The following is a 24401-nucleotide window of genomic DNA, read 5'->3' as shown; positions in this document are numbered from 1 at the left end:
TTAAGATGAATGAGACAAAGTCTGTTGGATTGATGGAGAGAAGGTCTTCAAAGAAGAAAATGGTAATGAGATTGTGTCATGTTGAAAAATGTATTGATGCTAAAGATAAATGATCATACCTAAAATAAAAATATAGGTTGACATTAAAAGGAGTTAAATAGAATGTGATACTCTTATGCTTAAGTCTTCTCAATTTTTTAAAATAATTTCACTAATGTAAATATAAATAAAAACATAAATTTTTTTTGGTTATCACTTCTCAGTCTGTCTCAAAAAAACAATTTATACTCAAACTTAAAAAAAATAAAATTTCTCATAATTAATGACATAAAAACAAACAATTTATACTGATATAATTTGGGGTTCTCTTAATACTAAGAACAGAAGGTTGTAAATATTATAATAAGAAAATAATGCAAGATAATCTTTGATAAAGTTTGTCAGCCATTCACTTCAAATCCATAGTTTTAAGCATAAATATTTAGACATTTCAATCGTTACCGTTACATTTCCTTATTTATAAAAAATCACTTTTAACATTGACCAAAACAAATACAAACTTACTCATTATATTTACTTTTATGTCAAAAACACTTTTACGAATACAACTTTAACGCGTGCAATTATTAGACCTCCTAATTAAGTATTAAGTATGACGAACGACCTTAAAAAGTGTAGTGGCATTTCAACTACATATAACATATTAAAATGTCCATTTACATAATAATATCATTATATTTAATAATTATTCTGTAACTTAATACGCAAGTTTGCAATATAATTTAATTATTCTGTAATTTAATACGCAAGTTTGCAATATAATTTAATTATTCTGTAATTTAATACGCAAGTTTGCAATATAATTTAATTATTCTGTAAAACATGCGTATAATAAAATCCATACTAAAGTTTAGTGGATCTAAATAATAGGTTCGGATACGGAAATATAAGCAGAGTTTGTGGAGACACATGTATTAAAATTATCCACAGATACAAATCTGAATACTGTTTCGAGGTAAAATCGTAATATTGAATCGAAATTCTACTCATAGTCATTCTATCTTTATAAACCTTCATAAAAAAATCATAAAGCCATTCCTCAGTAATTAATTTCTATAAGCATTTGAAGTATTCCAAGTTGCTTGTATACTTGAAGAAAATAAATCCCTACACTGTCTCTGTTGTAAAGTAGGAGTTTGCATCAGATTTGCAAAGTAATTTCAATCTTACCGTATGAATCCTGATTTTGAAGATCATCTCTTGTGTTTTCTTTGCCATTGTTTCTCAATGTCCTTTAGAATATCAAGCACACCAAGAATACCCAAAAGGTGGAGACCACCTGAAAACTTACCTCCGCCTCCTCCATTACCACCATTTCCATCATCGTCTCGAGGTGGCAAACCAGGTCCGTTGTTATCAAGTTTAGGGGACTTCACTTTGTCTGCCATTTCAGATAATGAATTAGCATTTTATACTTGTATAGAAACATATAACAAGTGTACTGGCATCTATATAACATTTTAGGATAGAGAAAAAAAAATACATACATACATACATACATATATATATATATATATATATATATATATATATATATATATATATATATATATATATATTGTTGTACAAGGGTAAAATACAATATAGATAATAAACTATAAGGTTTTACTTCAAAACAAACACATTAGAAGAAAAACAGAAAAGGATCAAGCACAACAGCCCAAAAAGTCTACTAGGAAACCCCTCTGCAACAGGAAATAGATAAATTAATAAGAACACCTAACAGTATCTTCCTTTACCTTTCAGCAAAGAAGACAGCGTTGAAGCTTCAAAAAAAGAACCTTTTTAAGCCCTCTAAATCCTTTAGACACTCCGTAATGTACTAGTTTGCTATAATAATCCAGTTTAGCCTTCTGCTCCTCGTACAATACATACTTGGAACAAAAGCTACCATTGCCTCTTGACCAAATAAATGGTTTAACCAATATATACACTCACGGATTCAAGACGATAAGTAGACTTTTTAAGCCCTCTAACTTTCAGTTTTATAATTATAATGAAAATAATTCAAGAAAATCATCAACTATGCACTTTATAGGACAGCTATCGGCACGAAACAAGAATTTGAAAATATATGCCGTAATTCTTAAATTATCTAACCTTCACTCCTAATATAACCTAACAGTTCCACGCTGTTTTAGTTATGTGGAAATTACACAGATGGATGTGACTGGGAAGAAAAATAAAAGGAAGATTACAAATATAATCAAATGGTAGGGGCTAACATTGAGAGGTTATTACCAGGTGTTATAGTCATTGTCCGAGCATTGCGTGTTAGGGTCTGGGATGCACTTGCAGCTGCAGCAGATTTAGTATTCTGTTCACAACAAACAATCATAGTCATTAAAGATTTAAGCCCAGCATCAAGACTTGAACTGAAACTAGCGACAAACATAACGACCCAAAAATCTTCTGTTATATAAATCTCAAATTAAGAGTTGTATTAGGATGACAAATTCAAGATTTCAAATGATTTGAAATCCATCAAATTTGGGTTGCTTTGACTTAAGTTTCCTTAATTTTCTAAAAACATTTTGTTTGGACAAATCAATTGAATGTTTTTTTTAAATTTCAAATTATTAATTTCTACTAGATTTACTTTCCACTTTATGTATTTCTTTAAAATACAAATTTAAAAATTAAAATTTCAACATTAAACCTTAATCGTAAGTAAAATTAGCTAATTTTTCAAATACTTGAAAATATTTAATGATTTCAAAATCAAATTAATTCCAATATTTAATACTTCGGGGAGAGGGAGAGGGAGAGGGAGAGAGAGAGAGAGAGAGAGAGAGAGAGAGAGGAGAAAGATGTGATAGAGAAGAAGGGAGAGGTGGTGAGCACCAAGAATTTCAAATTTTATAATTTTAAGTATTTGGAAATGCTTCCCCAAATTATTAGAATTTTAAATTCTTTTTAAAATCATTATTTCAGAGAAAAATATTTCCAGACCAAAAAAAATCAAATTCCCACATAAGTTAAATTGCAGACTTAGATTTCCTTCTCAAAGCATAACATAAAAGATAAATTATTAATGTGTATGAATAATAAATAAACGCCATTTTTTGAAAACCTTACCAGACTAGAAAGTTCTAAGTGGGAATCAATCTTATTACTGGTCCATTAACATAAAACTAAAACAGAGCATCTCAAAACAGGTAGATAACCCAAAACTGGTTTTGTATGCTGCAAACAGTCCGTAAGTTTTAGTTTCTCAATCTCTTAATTTAATTTAAGTTAAAATAGTTTTAAGATACATATAAAAAGCATAATTAAAAATTTCACATAAGTATAGATTATTTAGTGAATTATTACTAACTTTTATTTTATTAAACATATAATCTAGCCATTTTTATTAATTTAAAATATTTAAAATAACCATTTCTGATTATTTTATTTTATTACCACAATATTGTATAATATTAAAGATCTAACTATAATTACTACTAGTTATCTATTAACTATACTACCGGTTTTACCACAATTAAAGTAGTTCAATCACCAGAACATTGATCAACACAAAACACTAAGAATAACTGAACCTAATAAACAACTTAACCGACAACCAAGGGGAGAACTGAAATCACCTGCTACCCTATGCCTATCCATTACCTTATCCCTTCAGTAGAAAAAAAAAATCACAAAAAAAAATCTTTAAATTCTCTCTTAATATACAACTTTTGTTCTCTCTCTTAATTAACAAGTTTTTTTGTTTTCTCTGTTTTGATGTTACTTTTGAATTACAGGAAAGGAAACATAGATGAGGACACGTGAATTGATTCTAGAAGGGGATGTGATATAAGATATACACAATCAGAAAAAGGACTCAAAGGAAAATACAAGTGAGTCAAAAGTTTGGTCTGTATAAAAGGATAAGCAAGAAAGGAAAAAGAAAAATATCAGGGTGCTAAGCTGAGTATTGAGATAATTACGGAATGCGGGGAAATACATGTGGGATAAAGAGTATGAGAATGTGAATGGATGAGGAGAATCAGGTTTTGGGGAATTTTCTATTAGTGGGCACCAAAGAATTGTCTGTCTGAGGAGTTTGATTTTGAGATTATAGGGTTGTAACATTTCTTTTTTTTGTTTTTGATATTTTTTCATTTGGATTCGTAGCATTGGTCCAACCTGCCGGATTTGCTCATTGGAAGTTACATGGAAAGCAAAAGGAATCAGTTTTGTCATTCATGGTGCTCGAGTTTGGAAGCAGTTATGAAGTCTATTTCCAAAAATGCAAAAAAGGTGCAAGAGCAGATGTAGGAGGATGTCCCAAGTTGTTTTCAAGGATTGATGGAGGAGACGAAGATGGAGACTCATATATCATAAGGGACTGATTATCACATGTCAGTACTGCATCATCTAGCGAAGGAGGTAGAAAAGATAGACCAACACCTAATTGTGGTGGAATGAAGGGGATGCAGAGTGAATTTGTCGAGGATTTTTGTTTTTGCTGTGAAGTGGGTTGAACAATGTTGGATGTCCCAAGTTGTTTTCAAGGATTGATGGAGGAGACGAAGATGGAGACTCATATATCATAAGGGACTGATTATTCACATGTCAGTACTGCATTATCTAGCGAAGGAGGTAGCAAAGAAATCTTAAAAGCGGCTTTGTTGGTGCAGTTTGGTGGTTTGAAAACAGAAAACCAGTTCAAAAGTCTCTATGAATTGCAACAAGGAGGGTCTTTTAATGGCTCAAATACTTGTTCAGCAGCTCTCTCTCAATTGACATTTTTTTTTGTTTCTATGCTTCGGTGTTATATTTGAATGATAGTGAACTGAAGAGTAATAAGCCCAATGAGAGCTTACATGTGTATGTGAAAAGATAGAAAGACGGGAAAAACGTACTGAGGGAATTTCAACTAATGATAACAAGGAAGTAGGGGATTTAATTAGAGAATAGAACCATAAAAGATCAGAGACCTAGCTGCATTTGAATGGAAAGGATCCTGACAAGATAAGATAGAGAGCTCTCTATACAAATGGTTTTGTGGGTTGTGGGAAGGTACTAGTACAAGAGAATTCTGGGCAAGATTGGAGGTCTCCTGTATTTTCAAGAGGGTTTCCTCTCTTGTAAGGAGCCAGATTCCTATTGTTGGATAATATTCATAGATTACTAGTGTTCTACCTGAACCTCACAAACTTTTTGGTTCCAGCTAATTCTACATTGCAAACAATACAAAGCATTGCATCCTCTTTACAACTACATCAATATATAACATGGATAAAACAAACAAATAATAGGTAACAAGAACCAAAAAAGTAAAAGAATAATAATAACTTACCAAAGCAGCTGCACGTCTAGTATATGATGAACTCTGCAATGTAGCAGTCTTAAGTTCTCCTTTTCTGATGTTATATGGTAAGGGTTTCAGCCCAACAATGTTTGGTCCATTACGCTTAACATCAGCTTCAGGCTGACTTCTAATGCCAACTGCATATATAAAAATGAACAATAACTTATTCCATGATTTAAGCAACTTCTAAGACACTAAAGTCATGGCTTTATGTTGCTAGAAGTGAGCACTGTCAAGATGTATACAATCGTGGTACCTAGAAAAAGTAGAGGTGAAGTGCCAACACTACTTGCCATTGTGGTCCACTTCTTGATTATGACCAAATGTTATCTGTTTGCATGATGAGGCAGATAACAAATTATCAGTTTCAAAAAGAATATATAAGATGAGCTGAGGGGTAGATGACAAACAGGAGATGGAGAAATAAGTGCTCAGTGCTGTACTTTAATTCATTTTACATCAGTGTACGTATAGGCCATTTTTGAACTAATTCCTAGCAAGAATTCAGTTTAATTCATTCTTGAATTATAAACGAATTCTAGTGTTTTCCATCATTTGAGAAGGTACACATAACAAGCTTAAGAGAATATAATCCTAAATATAGTGATCAATTACAATGTAGTTTTCTAGATAGGGAAGGTCGATACTTCAAGTACAGTAAAAGCTACAAAATTTTCAGTTACAGAAAAACATTGCATTCTAAGAATTTAAATGCATCCCTTATGGTATGATGAAATAGCCCAAGAAACTCGGCAGCTAACTTTTGCTAGGAAATATTGAATGAAAAAAGCCTAGTCATAAAACAAAGACTGGTCCTCAATGATTTGGCATCCAGTTGAGCAAAAGACATCAACATTAACAAACAGGAATAGAGAACATTTGGACATTCATTACCAAGCTATTTTATGTTTGTAGGATGATACAACATTAAGCAGATAGAAGTTGAAAAACGATTACTCCATACCAAATTTTATCAAAATATTGACTTGTCAAATTTCAATATACAACACTAAACAAGGTAAATTTAACAAACAAAAGGGAAGTGGTGGCTATTGTAGTCTCCTGTCTACACTTTTTATATGACTTCAGTTTTGAATTTGACTTGACCTAATAGTTAACATAAAAAGGACCATAGAGCTCATAACCAGAAAGAGATAAAGTGGAAACAAAACTGAATCCCAAATTGAAACATAATCATAAAAAAGAAGAAGACAAACTGACATGCTTAAACAAACTGAAATTAGATCTCAAATATTTTGTTATCATAACTCTTAAAAAGTTGAATTTAAGCCTAACTTATCCTCACAAAAACCGATTTGTATAGTGAGATTTGAATTCACGTTGAGAATTGAATATCTCAAATGTGGGCCTAGGGGGAACTTGATAGCAAGTGACATATTAGGCCCAACAAACTTGACTAGGATATACTTTGAATGACTCTAATACCATCTTAGAAAATGGACTGAGTCTAACAAAACCACATCAGCTTATCAGGTCAAATTTATATCTACCTATATATTATAATTTGGTCTTATCTCTAACTAGTGTGGATATCCATTGTTACTTTTTACAGCTGTTAACTTTTATAACTGTCAGCTATTATTAACATTCTTCCTAAGATCCAATGAATTGTGAACTCTCAGATCTTACAACTTATGATGGGATTTGAAAATTTTGCAGAACTCATTCTAATTTTTCTGGCAATTTGACTTAAATATTAACCAAAAATAAACTACAATTGAGGATCAAATTCTAAAAATTTCAGGTTTAGGGTGTGTTCCGGAGACAAATTTATCTTTTCTACTAAATATTCTCTAATGTTGATAATTTAATGAAAGAAACAAGACGAAAGATTAGCCCAACCTTAATATCCAAATCTTTTGTTTATCTTTACAAACATCACACACCTCTAAATTGAAAATATAAAAACTGTCCTCCTGTCCCTCCCCCTCCAAAATCCAAAATCTCACCCCCAAACATTCCCCAAGGAAAGGGATACTACAAGAGCATTATTAAATCTTGATGATTTTTTCAATTATTGATGTAGCAGTAACCATGCGGCTTAATAAGTTACAACTAATTTTGGTTGTAAACATAGAAAAAAAACACTCACGCAAGCCACAAAAGAACCAAAATCGCAGTTCAAATCAGCAGTCACCAACCATTGTTGTGAGAAATTGGCACATAACAATTCCAAGCCCACCTTACACGAACAACAAATAGTAAGCAACAAGAAGCAAAGAATTTCACGAAAGTCAAACAGAATTGAACCACCAAAGATAAGGACATAAAAATGAAATTACCCACCTCATAAGAAATCACCAAAACACCAATAACACATAAGAAGGGCACAACACCAAACAGACAAAGGGAAACATGACTAATAATCAACCTTTTCTGGATAAGAATAAATCAAAGTGTAAATAGAGTGCATAAGATTATTGTTCTTCTACTGCCTTATTATCAAGATATTATATGTAGGAATTAAGTCAATTGATTCAAGATAAAACCCGATTTTTCAGGTGATTGAATAAAGTAATCCATAACAAAAAAGACAAAAACGCGCAATCAAAACCAACGTTTTGAAAACCTGTATAGCGTGATTGCAAGGGAGAGAAGAGAAGAGAAGATTACCTTGGTATGGATGGTGCTTTGGTGAAACTTCCGTATTCTTTCTGAATTTGGGGTTCTAAAATGGAGAATGCCGCCAACGGGAAAGAAACTGGGTTGGGTATGAGATGTTTCTAGAAAAAAAAAAGAAAAAAGAAAGCTCTATATAAATGATGTAATGATACTATTGTAATATTTTTAATTTTAATTTTAATATTCTTTTCACTATTGGTAAAAAATGCATCAAATTACAAACTATTAATCATAAATAAATATATATGCGTTTAAAAATATCTATTTGCTAATAAATTTCAACTATATGGAAACCACTTTATGTTTAAAAAATTTATATGAATTTAAATACTATGTTGTGACAATTCTTCAATAACTCAGTTAAAATATTACATTAACTGATTGAAGAAAATTTAAAATTTCAAAGAATATGTTATAAAAATGTAAGTTATAATAAATAAGTTAATTTATATTGAAATATGAATTTTAGAATTATTTTATGGAATTACATACTTAAATATATTAATTAATGATTGTGCAGTCTCAAAATTTTACATTATCAATAAAATAAATCATCATCACTATTATAAGATTGTTATTATAAAAGTTTAATAAATGATAATAATTATGTGTTATTAAATGGTTGAGAAAAATCTCATAGATATTTACTCATGCTTATACATTTTTATTTGGATAAGTGGCTAATTTAAAAGAGATTACCTTAGTCTTTTTTGTTCAAAGAGAAATTAGTATGTTAAAAAAATGAAAATTAATTTTTACTTTATGTAATTTTTTAATTTAAATTTAAATTTAATTAAGTTTTAAGTTTTTCACAGATTTAGATATTTTTAATTAAATATTTATTATTTTTTTCAATATATTGAATAAGTAAAATTTTATATTTTTAATTGAATTTTTATTAATTTATTTTCCATTAATTAAATGTGGTAATTGTATATTAATTTGTTACCTTACTTTTACCATTTTCAGTGTTATTTATAAAATAATATCACAATTAATATAAATGATTTTTATTGTTTTGTATGTGTTAGTTAAAGATATTATATATTTTAATGAATATAAACATTAATTAATATAATAAATAAAATAATATATGATTAACCTTGTGGTGGATCAAGTCACAATTTAATAGTGAAATTTTTAGTGATAATTATTGAGGAAGAAATTTTTAAACTTGTTCATTTGGTTTTTCTCACATTATTGTAATGTTTAAGATGTTGAAAATTTAAATATTTTTAGTTTGTTAAATAATTATATTACGAATATTTTAATCACACTAACAAATAGGTTGTAAAACGTTTTAATAAATTTGATTGTTTGGTTAATATTATACAATAATATAAAAAGTTGAAATCCTAAACATATTTTTTTTTTTCGTGACTAAACATATTTTAAAGTATATATAAGGTAGTTATTTAGTTTTGTTGTGTGAAACATCCGTACATATTTGAATACAAAATAAATAAAATATTTTAATTTTAAAATTTAAAATAAAGAAATTATGAATAATAATTTTTACTAGACTCTGCATTTCTTTTGTGGTCTTTGAAAATTTACCAAATTACATTGTTTTATTAAATGTTATAATTTTCTCTTTTAAGAAATTAATAAAATTAATAAATAGATTATAATTAATAATTATATTAAACTATATATTATATATATTTTATCTAATAACATAATATAAAAACATTAATTTAAATATAATAAAATTACAATATATTAAAACATCTAATAAAATATATAATTTTATATGTATATAAATGATAATTAATTCATTAATAATGTAAATATTTAATTAATATTTGTATTCAACTTATGATTTATATATATATATATATATATAGTAAGAACCAAATATAAAAAGTTTTAAATATAAAATCAATTTTAAAGTACTTTAATAATATATTTAAAATATATAATTGAGAATGTAAATTAAAATAAATATATTAGAAATATATATATATATATATATATATATATATATATATTAGAAATATATATATATATATGTATATATATATATATATACATATATGTATATATATATATATATGTATATAACGTTATATAATGATGTAATGATAAATTAACCAATATAATGAAAACATTACTTATTTCTTATATTAGTTAGATTATTTTTGTGTTTTTTTATGGATTGTTAATTTAAAATATCAATATTATGTTTTACATGTTATACTTATATATATATATATATATATATATATATATATATATATATATATAATTTTCAATTAAATAAATTAGTATTTTACTTAAAATAATTATGAAAGAAAGTGAAAATTTGAAGTAAATTAATATTAAGGGATTATTCCTACCAAAATCCCGTCTCAATCCCTTCAAATGGGATTTCTTGGGCCAAGGGTTTTGAAATAACCCTTAATTGAATGACAAAAAAAACAAGACATATTTTTAGAGGGGACAGAATCAATCTGTCTGTCATTGACCTAAATGACACCTTTAGTTATATATTGAAATTAACTGTTCCATCACCAAAGGAGGTCAAATAGATTAAGTCAGAATCAAATTGTGACGTTTGGGTTATAGCATTCTTAAATAAAAATTTTAATTGCTATGTTGGTTCATATTTTTAAAGTAGGTATCTATTTGGTTTTTGTTTTTAAAAAAATATCAACTTTATCCACATCACTTTAATGCTTGGTTTTTGTTTTTAAAAAAATATCAACTTCATCTAGATTCAGTTTAATGTACATTAATCAAGTTTATTCAACATAGTTAAACCTAACCAATTTCTTTTTCTTTCCAAACTCAAGAAAAAACATAACTTTTTTCCACTCATGCAACAACAAATAAAAAGATAAACTTTTTCGCTCACAATTCAAATTTGACCAAGATAGGTGCAGGACACTACTACAAGATCCTCAAGATATATGATTTTTATGATCACTTCGCTTTGTTGGATTTTACATTGGTACAGTAAGAAGTTTTGATTGTTTTCAATATAAATTTTCTACACTTGAACCAACAGATTCATTAATGTGATCTTGTTGAAATTTATGACTGGATGAAGTTGATACTTTTATATATTTAAATATATTTAATATACATACATGTGATGTGAGAGTATCCTTCAAAGTTTCATTAAGAACTAACTCCTAAACCAACATTTGTTTTTCGTGTTCAAAGCAGAATCCCAAAAGGCTAATCATATTTTTGTGGTGACCTGGGAAAGAAGTTTAATTTCACGTTTGAATCCTTCTGCTCCCAACTTTGACTCTTTTTTAGCTCGCTTTATGGCTACAACTTTCCTTGTAGGAAGAGTTGATTTTGCAGTTTCACTTCTTCGATCTTCGAAATCTCCAAATGCGATGCTTTTTTTTTTATCTGTTTGAAACCCCAAATGTGATTCTTTGTCATTGGCTCCTCAATTGAAATTCTCTTCTTCTTTATTCGTAACCTCGATCACAAATCATATTCTTCTCTGTTCCAAATCACAAACTTAATTTGTCTTCCTTTATTAGAAATCCCCAAATTTGTTTTCTTTGTTCGAAAAACCTAATTCTATAACATTTAATTTTTTCCCCAAACATAAACCCTGATTGTAAAATTTCTACGTCATCCTCTTATTGGCTTACACGTCACAATAAATATCACACAACAATGTCATTACAACAAAATATGCACAATACAGTTTCACAAATAAGTCAACCTTATTTATTTAAACACCATCAATACAATTGGATTTTATTGATTCACAAAGAAGTTGATGCTTTTTTAAAAATGAAAACCAAGTTGACACACAATAATAAAAATAAGGACAAACAAAACAATTAAACCTAAATAAAAAGAGTTGCATCCTAACTAATAACTTTTGGCCAAATGAAAAATGTTAATCCAAAAAATATTTAATAACAAATAATCATTCAAAAATATAAAAAAACTTAGTTATTTAATAAATAATTGTTTAAAACAATAATTTAATTAAAAACACTTAAATTTATAAGAAAACTTAAAATTTAATTAAATTTTTAATTTAAAATCAACATTATACATGTAAATATTTAACGAAGCTCATCTACAAAATGCTTGAAGAAAAGTTTATCCTAATAAGGCCTAAACCTCGTTATAATCGATCAACTAGAAATGATGAAATCTAGGACATGTAAGATCTTTCTAAAGTTTTATTTAACAATTAAAATTATAATTAATTTAGCTTTTAAAATAATTATGATTGTAAAAGGTAACATTATATAATAGTTATCTATACTATTATACTATATAAAAGAGATATTTTTTTAATATGTCCCTTTATATTATTTTTACATTAAATTATTTTTCTTTTATTTTTAAAAACATTTTCATTATTTAACATTAGTACAAAAAATATAATTAGACAATGTTCATGATTTAGAAGTGGATATGATTCTTGTACAATATTATTACATTTTTTTTATTAAAAAACACAATTATTTTTGAGTCATCATTAATATAAAATTATTGCTTTAAAAGTTTTTTCTTAAAACTATATTATCATGTTAGATATTTTGAAATAAACTGATTTTGAGAAAGTGAGAAAATGATGATATAAACTAAATTCTAACACCACCTTGTGCTGGCTGCACTATTTGTCGGGTTTGACCAAGCAATACTCTTTGTATCTTTCAGAGCTTTCCGTTCTCGTTCTGCAATGTCACACCATCTTCGCACTCTTCAACTTCCACCACTCTCCTCGAAAACCCCAACGATCAATACACATTCTTTCTCCCTCAATTGCTTCCGCTTCAGCTTCGGCTTCCATTGCTCCGTCTCCTGCGGATGCGCGCGCCAAATTTCTCCGGTTCGGTTCAGTCATCAAGCGTCTTTGCAAGAGGAAGGAAAACCTGTTTCCCTTTTCTTTCAACCTGTCTCAAGCGAAACCCACTTTGATCTTCTCCTCGACCAGGCTCAAAGGCTCCACCAAGCTGTCGTTGTGGTTTGGTAGGTTCCTTCTTCGTTAAGACTCCTTTTGCCTTTTCTTCAAATCTTTACTATGCTTTTGTTTAGATGAGTCTTTCCTTAGCAACTTGAGAAAAATATGAAAGAAAAAAAGAATTTGACTTCTCTTAACTTCTGGATAAATTAATTTGTAGACATTCTCTTGTGTAGTTTTTCTTAAATTTTTACATTTTAACTTAATTTTAGGTTTTGGTCAAGGGAATTTCGTTTTCTTGTTTATAAATTATGGTTTTCTGTTACTGAAAAAAAAAAGGAAAATGATGAAGTAATTTGTAGAAACTATTTCTTATTACTTTCCCCAAAATCTGATTTTTTTCCTACTTTCCATGACTGAGTCTGCTTCCAAATTGATAAAAAAGAGAGCAATTGTTACATGCTATATAATCTTAAATTGATGGAAATCGGTGCTTGTTCTTCTGCTTTGAGTTGGGAAATCAGTGTCATGGTTTGTAGCTATGAGGATACCTTTCTTCAAGGAAAATCTGGAAACTCGTGAATTGTCATTTTGTATTTTTTTATAATGAGTAAATAAAAATAAAAATAAGTTATAAGGTGATTTCTGTTGGTTCAGAGGAGTAAAAACCTTAAAATAACAGTATATCAAAATTAAACTATTGTTATTGTTATTCATGACTTTTTGGATTGTTGTTTCCTTTTTGAAACTTCTGATCTTTCAAGTTTCAGGCTAGGAGCTTTGTAGGGAAACAGAAGTATTTGCCAATCTTATTTAGGGAGAGAGATTTCATCCAAAGGGAAAATAACAAGATATATGAATGTGTATGGTGTAATGTGCTCCTTGAGCCTGGTCTATTGTAATTGTGGGCCTTACAGAAAGATTTTCTAGAAGTAATTGAGCATCACTCAATCTATTTTGTTTTTTCTTTTTGGTTTAAGTGAACATGTTAATCAAACTACATTTTGAGGTAGTGAAACCATGGTTTTTGCTTACAGGTTTGTGTAGTCCAAATTATCATTAATAATAGCAATTTTTTAATTTGTATTTTCTAAAATTAGTTTATGTGAACAAAAGCAATCTTAATAATTCAGAATTTAACTTGTAAAAATCAACTAGTGACGCACTTGGATAGAGGAGGCTATGTAATAATCGGGCACCGGCTTGTCTGTTTGACAAATGTTAGCTGTGCAATTTTTTAAGCACAAATTTTAGTCCTTTATTAGTAGGTGAAGGGCATCTTTGAATGGGTTTCTCCATAATCTGAGTTTTTGTTTTCTTGAATAGATGTATAGTATTGTGCATTACATAAAAGATAAACTTATTTGTTTCATTTTTCTGATTAGTGAATATTTATTTTACCATTATGGCCTTTGAGGTGAGATTATCTGGTTTGTAGGATGGCAAATTGGTGCAGAAAATGTATATATTTAAAACCAAAATTGGAAAAGTTGGCAGCAGATTATTATCCAAGGTGAGATTAGATTTGTTTTCCTCTATCTACATAACTAGAATAATTTCTGAGCTTATCGATCATTTATAGGTGTGCTTGACCTAATGGAATCCAGACTATACTACATTGACCAATGTGAGGGAGTTTTCTTTTATAATCCTTAACGTGGATTGAAAAGCACGTCTGGTGTTATTTAATGTAGTATAGTCTATAAAAGCACGTCTTGAAACATAAATCTCTTTTTTTGAGCAAGAGTCTTTGGAGAAATTGTGGCATGTTTGCATGCAATCCAGCTTATTTACCTATAAGTGCTTTAACTACAGGTTTTAGTCTAGGACTTGTGTATTTGATTGACATCACAGATGTGCTAAATATACTAATGAATCTAGATTAGTATTTTAAAGCTGAAGCTTATTAAACTTGCAATATATTAAAGTAAATATGAACACAACAGAATATTGGGTTTCACCCAAATTCCTGTTTTCACATTCATTCATACTTTACTGTTTTATTGGTAGATTCAAATTGACTATAATAATCTATTAATGCTGAGATATGTGGAATATTTGTTTTTTTTAAAATAGGAAACTAGGAAAGTTCTAAATTAATGAGTGTGTATGTTTGTTTTCTAAATTTTAAGCAATGAAGTAAGGGAGAGTTTACAACTTTGTCTGCAGAAGTTGTAATAGCAAAGGAAAAAGGTATGAAACTTCATGCTTTCAAAAGTTTGAGAAAGGGTTTGCAGTTTTTTTCTTTTAATAAATCGTGCTGTATATGTGTGACGTGTTTGTAATGCTTTACCCTATTGTACTAATTATCAAGCATAGAATGGGATGTGATATTCTCCGAAAACTAAAATCAAATAATGCCAAAATCTTAAAAGAGCCCCAGGCCTTCTCAACCAACGAGGTCATGCTAATTTCATACCCATGGAATAATAAGATTTTGTTGATGTCCTTGGCAGATAACTATTAGAGATCCTTGACCATTACTCTCCTCATTCCTCAACCTTGGTCTAGCTTTCTTCTTGGCATACTATCAGTCCTATCATGTACAGATCGACAATGACCCAGACTTTGTAGTTCTTAACCATTCTCTCCAGTTATCCCCTCAATCCCAACCTAGTCATTTTAGAACTGGATTTCATACAAGTAACTCACGGTGTACTAGTGCTTAAAGTGTTTCAATCCACACCTATTTGAGAGCAGAATAGAGATCAACCCAATAACTTCAACTGACACTTGAAATCATTAAAGAAGCACTGGTTTTTTCCTTAATTCTGTTTGAAACCATTTCAGAAAGCTAACTACAACTAAACTACAAAGTACAAATCCCCTGATAATTTTTTTAGAATCTCTGCAATGAAAAATGGCAAAGCTACATCTGAACCACTTTCATCAAAGACACACAACAACTATAGCTTCTCCCAAGTCATGGAACTACAATAACATAATTAGGCTTAATTATTTGTTTGGTCCCCACTTTGGTCGATTTCCGTGTTTGAAAAAGTTTCAAGTTGATTTCTGTGTTTGAAAAAGTTTCAATTGGGTCCTAACTCTTGAAAAAGTGTCTCAATTAGGTCCTTTTAAAACAAACTTACTAACGACTTTAACGACATGTCATGTGTCAATCTGTGGTTTTTTTAGTTTTTTCTAAACTTTTTTTGCAAAAACTTTTGTTGTCATGTGTCAGGTCCCTAATGTGACATGTGACACTATCAGTACCACGTGACAAGGCAATACCATATATCAGAGTGTCATTGTCTTGATTTCAATTTAGTTCTTATATATGTTTCTCAGATTGAATTTAGTCCTTAGTCCTATTTTTTTTTTCAAAATAGAGATATATTGTCTCTTTTCAAATTGAAACCAAATTTATTATTTATATAAATGTTCTACTGATATACCAAAATCTGAACCACCAATTGTCAGATTCAAACTGACTGATAAGTGTCACCAGCTACATTATTAGGCTGGGGCATCTAGCCCTCACTAGCAGCAAGCTCTATCATTTCCAAAGACCGGGTCATGACATACCTAAAATGTAACAGAAGGACTTAACCTGAAATGAACATGGGATTGGACAGAACTGGTTCTGACTTAGTAACAAAATGAAAACCTAATATACAATGGAATTCCATGTGAACTTAGTACGGACAATAGATACAGCTCATGGTGGATGGTAATGCTCAAATACTGCCTTCAAATAGAGTAATTGAGAAGCGATGCATATTGTGTATAAATGGTCCATTTTATTCTACATGTGCTTTAAGCTAAAAATCTAGAAATGTTAACTGTAGATCAAATTGACTGCAATAACTACAACATCAATGTAGCTGCTTGATATTTTGAGATGTGTTTAGTATGATAATGATTGTAAGCTACTCATAAGCTACTGAATCTAGGTTGATGCACAAGATGTTAACTAATATATTACTGAGGTATTTGTATTTTAGAACATAGAGATGATACCTCGCATGTGGAATTGTTTGGTTATGTTATGATATTTTAATTCATACTTTGTTTAATAATACGTGATAAGGCTTATCAACGCATTAATCTAGGATTTGTTAATGTGGATATCATGCAGGTTGCAGTTCTACAGTGTAGATGTTAATACAGTTTCACACAAACTTGTTGCTCGTGCAGGTGTGACTGTGAGTTTCTCGTAGCTTCCCCATTATGTTCTTTCTCCTTCAATTGTTATCTTAGGGTAATGTATTGAAAATTGTCTGATATTTTACATCATGAATTTATCAATGTCTTTCCATGAACAGATGTTGCCAAGTGGGTACATCATGTGTGCCTGTTAGGAAAACCTATATTCAAACTCGTTGGATGAATATTTTTAGTTTCCATTAAATTATGCAGTTACATCATATGCATTGTGCTTTGCGAAAATGTTCTGGTATCTTTAATTAATATATTGTTTGGAGAAGACCAATCAAAGTCCTAGAAAGAAGAGTTGATCATGAGGATCAAGGAAAATGCTATAGAATTTTTCTGTATAAGGCTTTTGTCTAAATGGACTTTCTGAAAACATGTCAGCACAATGATGTTATTTGAATTTTAATCCATATCCCACTTAATGGGAAAGGCTTTTGTTATGATTATTTTTGTTTGTTCTTTGAATGCTTTACTCAGGAGCAGCTGAGGAAAATTTGTGGTTTTTTTAACCTCTCACTAGCAATATATGATAATTACATTATACCTCTACCTGATTAGTCAAACAGTTGATATGCAACCATTTTTATATTCGTTTCAACTAAGTTTGCTATGTAGACATTTATCTTGATACTTATTAGATTCCATTTGTCATGTATTCATATGTTGTCGGCTCTCAATTACTGCAGAAAATGCCAACCATACAAGTAAGCACATTTTTGTTTGATTTGATAAATTTATTATATTCTTCTCTGTCAGTGATTTAAATGTTTGTTGTTGCAGCTGTGGAAAGACAGCAAGAAACAAGCTGAAGTTATTGGTGGCCATAAAGCACATATAGTAATAAGTGAGATTCAGGAGATGATTGAGAATGAGTGACAAGTTTTAGTGAAGTGGACTTATTTTCCGCTATTTTGATATATTTTATTAATTGGTTTTACATTACTGCATTATTTTTTTCCTTTTTATTTACCTAAAACAACTACTTTTAAAGTATCTTACTTACGTTAAAAGGTATTCAAATCCTTATAGTTGAGGTAATGTGAGATATCTCCTGATATTCGAATCTTTGTCTTAATGAATGAGACTTAAAAGTTTATAGTTTCTTCTTCTGAAGGTTTTTTCCTTACTTTCTTATGTTAAACATTTGAGGTGTATGAGATGAGGATAAGTGGCCTGTTGTCAAATATTTGATGTATACCCCAATACGAAAGATGAGAGTTAGAGCTGGTTAATTACACCACGAGCTCTAAAAACAATTGTCAAATTAGGACTGTTCATGTGAAGACCACCTTCAAATGTAACAAGATTGCATGGAGATGGATTTCTTGGTGACCTGTTATCACCTTCTAATGCACAAAGGTACCCTTTGCTATCTTTTTCTGTTTTGAATGTTAAGCTCACACGATTTCGAATGATCATAGTCATTGTGAATGTTATTTGCTCTCTTCGGTGCGTAAGTTATTATCATTCCACATGATGATAGGAGAAAATGAGTGAAGGTGGAAATAATATTGGTTGTATAGTTGAAGAGAAATAATTTCAAAAATGGTGGAGCTTATTGTACTTACTCATCAATTTATATTCATATATTTCTCTTCTGATCTCTCCTTCCTATTTTTGTCCCAACAAACAACTTTAATTTCTCATTTACTTCCACTCGACCATCTTATTTCCTTCTTACGTTTTTCTCCCTTGTATATCAAAAGATTAGTTTTCCATTCCATTAAGTGACATGGTTGTTAAGTCTACGTTGCAGGTTGCTAGTGGCGCATCTCGGGTTTAGGCCAAAGGACAACTTGGAATTTGACATGGGTACTTTATTAAAGTTGCATGGCATCCAAGAGAAAGCGGACACAGTTTGAAACCAGACTTAACATTCAAAGTCACAACCAAGTCAATGAATGGCACGAGCATTTGAGTCGTATGTGGAGTGGAGTTGCACCAAACTTTGAACCAAGCCACAATTTTCCTTCCACTCGGTCACAAATCTTATCACCAAACTTATCCTGCAAATCAACCTTATACCTTAGTGTCAACTTCAGCACTATTGATCTGAAGCACTCAAATCTCTCACCACTGGCCTGGAATAATGACCTTTCTTTGGGTTTCTCTCTCTGTATGACGTGGCCTGAAGAAAGTTAGTGCAATATGGCTACTTATTTCTTCAATTCATTGAAAGTCCAAGTTACAATTTTAATTAGGTTAATGCAACATTTGAGGCATAATTGCAAGTTAGAAATTCTAATCATCATTATTAGCCAATAAAGTTTTCCTTCGGAAGCCTAAGGTTCTTCTTCTAAGATTAACTTCATAAAAAAACTTCCCCATTTTAATAATAGCCTACTTTCATTATATGCTTACTATTCACTTAAGTAAGATAAACTATTGGAGTCATTCTTCTGTTAATAACATTTGAATCATATAGTAATCTCCATTGATCCTTATGGAAAGTGGGAAGGACTAATCCAAGAAGGGATATCTCACAAGACTAGACCATTGAAGAATTTGAAGATTAGGTCCTTTTCTTCACTTTGGAGCGGAAGTTAATTTTGACCTACTCTTTATGACGTAATCAAAAGGGTGGGTTAAAGCTCGTTGGGCAAATGAATGGGAATATATTAGTTGAATCTTATTCAAAATAAACCATATTAAATGGATGATAGGATATTAAGGTAAAATTTAGATAAGCTAGCATAAGATAAAAGTTCTAAATATTTTAAAGTCTTGTCATTTGCACATTAGTTTTAATAAACATAAATAAAATAGTCTTATGTCTAATGTAGTGATACTTATTTATGACTTGGACTAAGTCTTTATAAAAAAAAGACAAAAGTAGATGTGGTCTTTTTAGATAACCTTTAACCAGATAAACATTATTGTTAAATGTAGTCTTTCATATAAGCTATATGATTATATCTTTAACAAACAACTCCAATCTTTATAGAAAAAGATCAAGAGAAGAGAAGATGTTCAAGAAATTCTCTAATTTGGTGAAGAGTCAAAAGCTTGCATCATAGAAAAAGTAAGAAGACAACAAGTCATATGATGCTAGAAGAAAGTCATGACCCTTTAAGAAAGGTATTCATGTGAAACAAACTCCATAAGCACACATTTTCAATGATCTTTTAAATACTTATATAAGGAAAACACTACCTTGCAAGAACATTGATGAAACACACATTTTCAATGATCTTTTTAAATACTTATACAAGGAAAATGCAAGAACATTGGTGAATTTAGTAAGGCAAATTCATGAGAGACATCATCAATGTTACAAGTGCATGTAAAAAAATGTTAAAGTCATAAGTGCACAAATAATAGTTCGTTGTCAAATGATTAACTTAAAAGAGAAATTATAACCACGAATCCTTCACCTATGTACGAAGAAAATATTTAAGAGGAAGGAAGATTGTATATTTTTATCCACTTTAAAAAGTGTGAACCTTGCATCAAACAACTAGTATAGTCATCAATCAACTTTTAACTTAGCCTTGAGATTTTTTTTCTTTCCTAGAGAAGTCTTCTGTGCTTAAATAGCAACGGTAACCGGTGAGATAGAAAAGAAGTTAAACATAAAAAATTATAAACCATCTTAACAATTCAATATGAAAAATCTAAAATGTAACAATTACATGAACTTAAAAATTAAATCAAACTAATTAAATACTAATTTTCTAAAGAAAGATCTTAGCAAAAATAGTGGTACAAAATGATAGTAGAAGAAACAAGTTAAAAGTAAGAGAGAAAACAAAACAATGGTTAGAACAAAATGAGTAGCACAAATTTGTGAGAAATGATGACGTGATGTGGCCTGAGGCGTAGTAAGAGTGTGATATGGTGTGGGAGAGAATCTAGATGGGAAGCAATGGGAGAGAAAATTGCAAAAATAATAAGAAAGATGGAAAAACCCTAATTAAGAGAAGACAACCTAATAAAATTTCATGATAAAATTATAATTTTAGACGTGTAATATCTACTGTATGGATAGTATGATATTTGTTCTCAAAACATAACTCAACGGATACTAATATAATTGTTATCTGTGTTAGATCTACCAAGAGTAAATTTAGTCAGTGTATTAGTTAGATATTCAATTTTTTCAATATGAGCATGACAATCTTTACAATCCTTCTCAACAACTTTAATTTCAAATTTAACATTTATAGCAGATTGTAAAGTTTTGTCAAGTTCAATTTTTAGGTTATCATTTTCTTCAACAACGTTATTGATTCAGTATTCAAAATCTCTTCTTTTAGAGTTTAATCGATTAACCCTATATTGAAGTTTCATTGCTTCCTTATGGAGTTCCTGAAATGCATCCAATAGTTGATAGTATTTGTCCTTAATAGGCTCATCTTCGAAACTGCTGTTGCTTTCCGAGTTAACTGATCTAGCCACGAGACACAAATTCGTCTCCTGCTCTAGGCTTTGGTCATCTTCATCACTTGAAGATCCTCTTGAATCACAGTCTTCCCATGCTATGTAGTCCTTTCTTTGCTTATTCTTCCTTCTGTCTTGATTGTGCTTCTCATCAGCTTTATGCTTCATCTTCAAATCTAGATAGTCAGGTTTGATGTGTCCCTCCTTTCCACATTCATAACATGTAAAAGTTGTAGATTTTCCTTTCCTCTTGCCTACTCTAGAATTGCCTGCAAATTCAGATACAATATTTCTATTTTTCATGAACTTAGTAAATTTTTTTACCATCATGTTCATCACTTCTTTCTCTGGAATGTCTGTATCAGAATCATCATCAGATTCATTTCTCCTGGAGGCTTTCTTGTTGATCGCTTTGAGAGTTATAGAATGTTTTTGTTCAGATTCCTCTTCCTCTTTCAGTCTTTCCAACTCCAATTTATATTCTATGAGTTTCCAAAAAGAGTAGCCATATTCATATTAGTAAGATCTCTTGATTCAGATATGACTATTACCTTTGGTTGTCAGCTTCTGTTAAGACTTTTCAAGATCTTTATGTTGATCTCATATTTCTCAAATACTTTGCCAAGTGCAATCAGATGGTTTATTATGTGGGTGAACCTTTTCTACACATCATAGATATTCTCTCCAGCCTTCATCCTGAACATCTCGTATTCTTGGATTAGAGAATTCTTTCTAACTCTTTTTACCTCATCAGTCCCTTCATGAGTCACTTCTAGGACTTCCCACATTTCCTTTGCACTTTTGCACGTTGATACCCTGAAAAACTCATCAATGGTAAGTGTAGAAGAAATAACATTTCTAGCTTTTATATCATATTAACCCCTTCTATTTTCCTCTTGATTCCACTCAGAAAAGTTTTTCAAAATAGGTTTTCCATCAACTAATATTGTAGGCTCAAAAGGACCATTAATCAACATCTTATACGCCCTTATCTACAGATTCTCGAAAAATTCTGATTCTTATTTTCCAAAAAGGACAATTTTCTCCCGCAAACAGAGGATGTCTGTTTGTAGAAGCACCTTCACCAAAGGTCTGAGAAACAGAGGCCATCAAGATCAATTAATCGATTTCACAGAAAATGTAATCGATTATTTTTTGAGTAATTTTCGAAAACCAGCTCTGGTGTCAATTGTAAGAAAATAAATGGCTAGTTTCTCTTACTAGGAGGGGGGAGGGGGGAGGGGGGGGGTTTGAATTGGTGATCCATAAAACAATTACTTTTTCAATCTTTTCGCAAACTAAGAATGATCTTTAATCTATCTTGAAATCCAAGCAATAAAGTGCATGCAATGAAAATAAAAGAGATAAGTTATACTGGTTCGACCTTAATGCCTACATCCAGTGTCCTTTCAATCAACCTGAGATTGAAAGCCAATTGCACTATAAAGATATGAGTTTTTACAACAAGGCTTTACAGAGACCACCTCTCAAATGTAACCACCTCTCTAACTCACTAATCTAATATAGCCAACAACATAATCCTGTAGCAAGAACAATCTTCTTCTGTAGTCACCCTTTGAGACACCTCTCAAAGTTCAAAGAACTCCTCGCTCTTCTTCCTGGCCGAACGCACAGGGAACCACACAATCCAAGATTGCTAAAAACGAAATTTGATCAGTCAAGGCTACACCTCAGTAGTCAGTAGTTGATCAGTAGTGAAAACCCAAATATGCTCTTCAAGAAACCTTCGAGATAATCAACTCTTGTGTATCTTATTTCTTGGAGCGTCTCAGCACATCTGTATCTCTTTTCTAAATTCACAAAGTATCAGATATGAAAGTTTAGAATGATCAAAAGTCTATAGAGTAGTGTGCAATGCGTCAATTTATAGTTTTCTCATAACAGACACAATCTAATCGATTACTATAATAATGTAATCGGTTACATTAGTAATAGAGTTACACTTGAAAAACATTCAAATAGATTTAAAAGATTAGGCACATAATGTAATCGATTTACTATATCATGTAAGTCAAAACATATAAAAATATGACCATTGAGATAGTTAAGACTTGTCAACAAACATTTTTCAAAGTATAAAAAACTTAATTGATTACATAAAATGTGTAATTGGTTAAGTACAACAGTTAGGCATTTTGAAAACATTTTCAACACAAAACTCATCACAACACATTTCAAAAAGATATTTGTAAAAACACGAGTTTTAATCGATTTTACACTAATGTAATCGGTTAAAAAGTGTTGTTTTACCATAATTTAAAACATAAGCTATCTCATGAACTTAATTGATTACAACATCACTGTAATCGATTATTTCATATAGAGTTACTTTGTGCTTGTGGTTTTATCACACAAAACATTTAGTTTGCATACAATAGATATAAACCCAATTATGATCATAGAAGTATGCAGACCAGACAACATATCATCATATGTATCAATCATAAAGAAACATTTACATACCAACACATGTATTAATCACAAATGCACATTTCTGTTGTTATGAAAACATATATGTGTTGTTACAATCAATGTGTTGTCATCATAAAAAACCAAACACATCAGGGATTGAGTTTAACACTTATATTGCTCCCCTATCAACATGCACCCGTCAGAATGAAGCGGGTAAAATGGAAGTCTTAATAAAATGGCAACAACTTTCTAAGAGTGAAAATAACTAGGAATCTATAGACGTCATCACCAAAGAATTTCTAGAGTTTCACCTTGAGAACAAGGTAAAACTTCAAGGCCATGGTATTAATAGGTTCCATGGAACTTCAAGGGCGGGGTATTAATATTCTATCAGTTTTTTGTCGATCTTGTTCCCAAGCCGTGTTGCCAAGCTGGGATACAAAGCTGGGATGCTAAGCAAGGTTGCCGAGTTGGGATGCCAAGCAGATTACTGAGTTGGGATGTCAAGCTTATTAGAAGTAGAAAACATACCCTCTT

At 30.3% G+C, this 24401-nt stretch overlaps 2 protein-coding genes across 11 annotated transcripts; one reads left to right on the top strand and one right to left on the bottom strand.

Moving 5' to 3' along the window:
- Nucleotides 1-1008: 1008 nt before the first annotated feature.
- LOC108324349 (protein YELLOW LEAF 1, choloroplastic) lies at nt 1009-8118 on the bottom strand. 4 transcript variants are annotated; one of them, XM_017557289.2, is made up of 7 exons: nt 7994-8098; nt 7667-7756; nt 7473-7562; nt 5616-5689; nt 5348-5496; nt 2302-2377; nt 1009-1441 (listed from the first exon to the last, which is right to left on the bottom strand). In XM_017557289.2, the coding sequence occupies exons 4-7, from the start codon at nt 5653-5655 to the stop codon at nt 1254-1256; spliced, it is 453 nt and encodes a 150-aa protein (XP_017412778.1). In that variant the 5' UTR covers nt 5656-5689; nt 7473-7562; nt 7667-7756; nt 7994-8098; the 3' UTR covers nt 1009-1253. The 4 variants fall into 4 exon arrangements, with proteins under 4 accessions (XP_017412778.1, XP_017412779.1, XP_052730605.1 ...); XM_017557290.2 differs by lacking the exon at nt 7667-7756; XM_052874645.1 differs by lacking the exon at nt 7667-7756 and having other exon boundaries at nt 7522-7562.
- Nucleotides 8119-12580: 4462 nt separating this feature from the next.
- Nucleotides 12581-19329, top strand: LOC108326561 (thioredoxin-like 3-2, chloroplastic). 7 transcript variants are annotated; one of them, XR_008247700.1, is made up of 6 exons: nt 12581-12961; nt 14332-14406; nt 16975-17033; nt 17738-17755; nt 17832-18410; nt 18808-19329. XR_008247700.1 is itself a non-coding variant. In XM_017560124.2 (5 exons), the coding sequence occupies exons 1-5, from the start codon at nt 12672-12674 to the stop codon at nt 17925-17927; spliced, it is 546 nt and encodes a 181-aa protein (XP_017415613.1). In that variant the 5' UTR covers nt 12582-12671; the 3' UTR covers nt 17928-19329. The 7 variants fall into 7 exon arrangements, 1 of the variants encoding a protein (XP_017415613.1); XR_008247697.1 differs by having other exon boundaries at nt 12582-12961; nt 16975-17041; XR_008247698.1 differs by having other exon boundaries at nt 12582-12961; nt 16975-17041; nt 18796-19329.
- Nucleotides 19330-24401: the final 5072 nt, after the last annotated feature.

This window comes from Vigna angularis, chromosome 3, assembly GCF_016808095.1.
Source record: "Vigna angularis cultivar LongXiaoDou No.4 chromosome 3, ASM1680809v1, whole genome shotgun sequence".
Taxonomy (NCBI): domain Eukaryota; kingdom Viridiplantae; phylum Streptophyta; class Magnoliopsida; order Fabales; family Fabaceae; genus Vigna; species Vigna angularis.
This window is presented reverse-complemented; position numbering and strand designations above follow the sequence as displayed.